The sequence below is a fragment of the Kryptolebias marmoratus genome, linkage group LG3, assembly GCF_001649575.2.
Source record: "Kryptolebias marmoratus isolate JLee-2015 linkage group LG3, ASM164957v2, whole genome shotgun sequence".
Taxonomy (NCBI): domain Eukaryota; kingdom Metazoa; phylum Chordata; class Actinopteri; order Cyprinodontiformes; family Rivulidae; genus Kryptolebias; species Kryptolebias marmoratus.
In genome coordinates, this window is record NC_051432.1 from 27,709,019 (window position 1) to 27,715,115 (window position 6,097).

Here is a 6,097-nt window from a genome sequence, read left to right on the forward strand (position 1 = left end):
CACCTCCTCCTGCCTGAGTCTTCACCACTCTGAGCTCCGGAGTCCAGGAGGGCTGAAGGGGAACGTTCTCCTCCTCCTCTTCCTCCTCTTCCTCCTCCTTCTCCTCACCCACAAACTGTTACAAAATGTTCCGTGCAAAAGTCCTGATCCACTTCTGATTTATTAACATGTTGCTTCAGTGACTCATTCTTTTAAAACCTATTTAATTTGTTTTATAGTTTTATTCAAACCTTTATTTAAAGGTGTATAAACCAGTGTTGTGTCGCCATCTGCACATCAAATATCAAGGAACTGTTTTTGAATCTACAAAATATAAAATAAAACTAAACGTTTGGCTTCACCAAAGTGATATAAACCCAAGATTTGCTAACAAAAGTTTGATGCATCCATAATGAGTTTTAGATGCTCTTCATCGGCTGTATAATTGGTGTTTTTTAAGATTGACATTTCGTCTTTTATTGTTCACTTTCCCAGTTCTCTCCAGCTTGTTCCGGAAATCCCGAGGTGTTTCCTGGGCAGAGAGGATATTTAATCCCTTCACTGAGGTCTGGGTCTGCCCCGGGGTCTCCTCTCAGCGGGACATGCCCGGAAAGATCGTATTCAGATCTGATCCACCTCAGCAGACTCCTGTCGATGAGGAGGAGCAGCGACTCTACGGAGCTCCTCCCCTTCTCTCTAAGGCCGAGCCCGGCCACCCTTCAATCAGGGTGCATGACCATGGACCAGTAAATGGAGCGTTCCTTCCTCACCATGACAGACTGGAGCAAAGGCCCCGATCCGTCGATCCGTCTCCTGCTACTTCCTACCGTCACTCCTGAACAAGACTACAAAATACTTAAACTCCTCTGCTTGAGGCTTTCTAAATAAAAAATGTTATTGCTTGAATAAAAAGACTGAAGGTGATAAATCACAGCTCAGTTAGGCCGAACACCGACCACTAGATGGCGCTGCGAGTACAGTCATCAAGAGAGGAGCTCCTGATGTTTCTGTTAGGAAAGATCTGAGCTCTTTTTGTAAATCTGACATTTTTTAAATATAAAATAATCCTCCAGCTGTTCCAAATGTGACTCTGCCCCACGTTTTCTATTGTTTTAATTTCAGAATGAGTTTAAATGATGCTGCTGCAGAGAAAGCAAAGAAAAATCCACACATCTCACTTTAAAAGGTAGCATTTAATATATTTAAAATGTAATTAAGTTTGGTTAAAGAAGAGGAGATGCATCTTTATAAAAAGCTTAAAAAAAAGCAGAATGTGTTAACTTCGAACAGTAAAATTTATTTTCTTATTCTCTCTCCTTGAGTTTTCAACTTTGTTAAAAACAGAAAACAACATCTTATAATTAAAAGTGGTTATTAAAACAAAAAAAAACTGACAGTTAAATGTGACTACGTTTTTACATAATGGGTGTATTACTTCATAAGCTGCTAAGTTTTGTTGAATTTCGTGACATTATTTAGGAGCTCTGCTGAAAAGATCAGATAACTGCTTCTGGACAGCAGAACCTCAGATTAATTAAGTTTTAAAACAAACTGTTTCTGTTTAATTGCTTCCAAATTTAATTGATTACCAGACGCACACTCAGTGTTATTATCTGGTCATGGTTTAACAGTAGTGCGCATGCGTGCTGTAAACCAGCAGCAGATCCAAATCAGAGATGATTTGAGAAAGATTTGATGTTGTCCTCCACTCACTTCCGGGTTCGCTGAAACGCATTTAGGAAACGAAGGGTGCCGTTTTATAATTGTTTTAGTACATCTTTATTTTTTTTACCTCTCACTGTAGCTGGAAGTCTGCTACATTAAATCCAAACAAGTTTTATTTAAAACATAAAATGCCAGATTTTTAGATTTTAGATCTCTAAAATGCTAATTGTGGCTAAAACGAACGCTACGTTGAAATGCTAATTTTGATTAGAGCAACTTTAATTATTGATTTCCGCTGTTTAGAAGCTAAATAATTATAACACGTTAAAATGGTTAGTCATTTGTTGACTATTTGAAGGAGTTGTTTTTAACCACTGTTAGCTAATGGTGAGCGAGAAGTTAACGCTTCCTGTTTGGTTTTCTTCCCGGAAGTGCGCATGCGCTGTGTGGGTGTACGCTCTTGCTGTGCAAATACTCTCTGTAAGGGCGATATTAGTGCGACAGCTTCCTGTTTGGACGTGACGTCGCTGTCTTCGTGTTTTCGGCCGCTTTTACGTCTTTAAATAACGAAGTGGCAGCGTCTTGTCGGCGTCAGTGAACATGAGTTTCGCGGGGAAACGTGCCGAGCGTCCTCTTCAGCCTGCGTCTTTTGATTTTCGCTTCGCTTCTCCCGTTTCCGCTCGTTGAGAATCAGCCCCTAGCTAACGGCGGCGGCAGCGATGTGCGAGGAGGGGCGCGAGGCGCGGGAGGACTGCGGCTCCCGGGAGGAGTGGACGCTGCTGTTCTGGACCTCTCTGGCCGTCGTCGTGCCGGTCATCATCACGCTGTGGTGCAGCGCGCAGCGCCACAAGCGGAAGACCCACATGAAGGAGTTCTTTCGGAAGAGCAAGCACGGCTGGCATTACACGGACCTGTTCAACAAGCCGACCTACTGCTGCGTCTGCTCCCAGCACATCCTGCACGGGGCTTTCTGCGACTGCTGCGGCGTCTGCGCAGACGAGCAGTGCCTGCGGAGGGCCGACCGGAGCCTGCCGTGCAAGGAGATCATGGCCCCGGCTCGGCCCCACGACGGGGCCGCGGAGCACCGCTGGGTCCGCGGGAACGTGCCGCTGGCCAGCTACTGCGCGGTGTGCAAACAGCAGTGCGGGACCCAACCCAAGCTCTGCGACTGCAGGTACCGTCCACCGAACAGTTTTATTAACTGGATAAATACAGCCTCTGTTCCTCCGTCTGTGGCACGCAGTTTGACTTAATTTATTAAACAAGAACTAAACCCAAAAACGGATCATGTGTGCGTAAAAAATGAGCTCCGTCCTCCCAGATTACAAAGGAAAGTAACATCAAGGTGCTGCTGATCAGATTTATCAAGATGTGTCAGTTTTCAGGTGTTATCACAACACCAGGGCGGAAAGACACCAGCAATGATGCTACCCGTCGATCTGGGAGGGGTCAAAGGTCATTTCTAAACAGCATTCTACAGAGAGAAAAAATATGAACAATTGGAAAACAATTAAGACAGCTGCCAGCCTTCTCATGAGTGGACATCCCAGTAAATTCACCCTGAAGGTCAGACTGTGCAATGCTTAGAGAATGGACTGTACTTATATCGCACAACCAGGCCACTCAAAGCGCTTCACAATCAATCTGTGGCCTCATTTACCATACAGCTCTGCCACATCTCTACAGGTTTAATCTGAATAAATGGTTTAATGGAGTCCAGTCAGAGCTTTAAACTCCATTCATACACCGACCGGGCACATCAGAGGCAGTGAGGGGTTCAGAGTCCTGCCCAGGGACACTCAGACATGTGACTGCTGCCAGGAATCGAACCTCAGCTCTAACCGCTGATCCACAGCCTCCCCAAAAAATAAGAAATTCCTCAGCTGGCAGGTTAAAGGTTAAAGTTCATGACAGACGTGTTTGAAGGGCTGCAACAGGAAGCCTCGACTGAACCACAAGGCCTTTGGGACAAAACACGACCAATGTAGAGGCGTTTACCCATAATGCACAGCAGCACAGACAGCATGTCAGCACGGTGGTGGAGGGTTGATGGTTTGGGTTTGTTGGCACCTTGAGTCGACCATGAACTCTGTGCTTTTAGCCAGCGTTCTGCTTCTTTTAGCTTTACTAACTCAGTTTCAGCTGCTTCAGTGTCATGGTTTGGGTTTTTTTTTTTGTATTTGTCTAACAGTTTCCTGTCCCCCCCCCCCAGGTGTGTGTGGTGTCAGACCACGGTGCACGATGACTGCATGGGCAGCCTGGCGGATGCAGACGTATGTGACCTGGGCGAGTTCCACAGCCTCATCATCCCTCCCCACTACCTGTACCGCGTGAACAAGCTCCGCCGCCGGCAGCCCGACGACTTCACCAAGGTGAGCGACTCGTCTGAGCCACCTCCGCAGGCGCCGTTTGACGGCCCGACGCTGAAGAGAACCCGCTCTGTGTGTTTGTGTCGCCCCGCAGCTGGGGGCGTCCTGCGGCGGCAGCTGGACGCCGGTGTTGGTGCTGGCGAACACGCGCAGCGGGAACAACATGGGCGAGGCTCTGCTGGGAGAATTTCGTACCCTCCTCAACCCGGTGCAGGTCAGAGTCCGAGCGTGTCCTCTCCGCTCAGCCGCCGCCCTGTGTTCTGATCAGGACCGCTCTGTCCCCGCTCTGACCCCGCTCTGTCCTCTCCAGGTGTTTGACCTGTCTCAGCTGACTCCATCCAAAGCGCTCCAGCTGTGCACCCTCCTGCCCCCCGGCAGCGTCCGGGTGCTGGTGTGTGGAGGAGACGGCACCGTGGGCTGGGTTCTTGATGCCATAGACTCCATGAAGCTCAAGGTGATGAAGTTTTTAGACCCGGTCACAGCTCTGTGCAAAAGTCTTGAGTCATTTCCCCTCCAAGCAGCCAGACGTTCCTGTAATCATTTAAAGTAGTTTTGATCAGCAGTCGTCCAGACTTCAGGAAGATTTACTTTAGTCTTCAGCTGTCCTTCAATTTCAGTCCTTCCACCTGACTGTTTTCAGAGAAATGTATGTTTTTGTTTGTTCAGCCACCTAACTCTGACCTGTGAATCTTTCAGACATAAAAAAGATCCTAAACTCAAAGGATGGACCAGAGTTTTTGTTGACAGATTAAATCACCTGATTCAGAGGTTAAATCACCTCTTCATGTTCTGCAGAAGCCTGTTAATCACCCACTGATTCAAATCAGCAGAGGAACAAGTAAAACCTGCAGGATGGTGGCCCCCCAGGACCAGGGTTGGACACCCCCGACTTAAATAAACCATTTTAATTTAGATCTTTAAGCTCTTTCTTACCAGCAGCCTGACAGAAAGACATAATTTGTTCTATTTTTTTAGTTGAATTTATGAAAAATACAAACTCGTACATCCAGTGTTGACCTTCTGAGAGTTCAGGATATATTTTGTAACAGCTCCATCTTGGCCTTTCAGCGCCGGGCGACGAGGAAGGACTCATTTTTGTATCTTTTTGCTCCCATCTCCATTTTTCTGTGTAAAATGATCCCTGGTCTTCCTCAGGGCCAGGACCAGTTCATCCCCAGAGTGACCATTCTGCCTCTGGGAACCGGAAACGACCTCTCCAACACTCTGGGCTGGGGAGCCGGGTACGCCGGGGAGATTCCCGTGGAGCAGGTTCTCCGGAACGTCCTGGATGCTGAAGTGGTCCGAATGGACAGGTGGGCCGTCAGAACCGCTTGGTTGTCTCTGGGCCTTCTGATACGTTAAAGGTTGTCATGTTTTGTGTCAATAAAGGGCGTTTTAAAAATCTATAATCATAAAAGGTCAATATTTTCTCATCAGAACAGTTTTCATGCCATCAGATCAGTAGTTTGGAAAAAGGAAATCCGTTTTAATCTTGAGACTCATTTTCTTTCTGCACAAAAAAAACTCAGGTGGAAGGTGCAGGTAGCTTCTAAAGGCTCCTACTTCCGTAAACCAAAGGTGGGTCTGGTCTCTGTTTCTAGTTTTAATCTTTGTGTGCTGATATCTACCAGCTGACTGAACCGACCTTAAACCCTCTGAAGGTCCTGACCATGAACAACTACTTCTCTGTGGGCCCGGACGCTCTGATGGCGCTCAACTTCCACGCACACCGCGAGAAAACGCCGTCCTTCTTCTCCAGCCGCATCATAAACAAGGTTTGAATAAACAAATCCTGCTGAAATGTGAACGCAGCTGTTGGCTGAGGGCTGATCTGTCTCTCCCTCAGGCGGTGTACTTCCTGTACGGCACCAAAGATTGTTTGGTGCAGGAATGTAAAGATCTGGACAAGAGGATTGAGGTAAGATCACATTGAGTGAGCTTCAGTGCATCCATCCTTCCTTCCTTCCTTCCTTCCTTGGGGTTGGCAGCCTAAGCAGGGAGACCCAGACTTCCCTCTCCCCAGCCACTTGGGCCAGCTCCTCCGGGGGAATCCCAAGGCGTTCCCAGTCCCTCCAGCGTGTCCT

The 6,097-nt window shown here is 47.4% G+C and overlaps 1 protein-coding gene across 1 annotated transcript in view; it reads left to right on the top strand.

Moving 5' to 3' along the window:
• Positions 1–2,107: 2,107 nt before the first annotated feature.
• The window catches only part of dgke (diacylglycerol kinase, epsilon), a 9,345-nt gene continuing 5,355 nt past the window's right edge, over positions 2,108–6,097 (top strand). The window contains exons 1-8 of the mRNA XM_037974844.1: positions 2,108–2,818; positions 3,857–4,016; positions 4,108–4,227; positions 4,324–4,467; positions 5,169–5,326; positions 5,543–5,591; positions 5,675–5,788; positions 5,860–5,931. Of these exons, the coding sequence (XP_037830772.1) occupies positions 2,364–2,818; positions 3,857–4,016; positions 4,108–4,227; positions 4,324–4,467; positions 5,169–5,326; positions 5,543–5,591; positions 5,675–5,788; positions 5,860–5,931 (1,272 nt within the window). The 5' untranslated portion in view covers positions 2,108–2,363. The remainder of the gene's footprint in view (positions 2,819–3,856; positions 4,017–4,107; positions 4,228–4,323; positions 4,468–5,168; positions 5,327–5,542; positions 5,592–5,674; positions 5,789–5,859; positions 5,932–6,097) is intronic.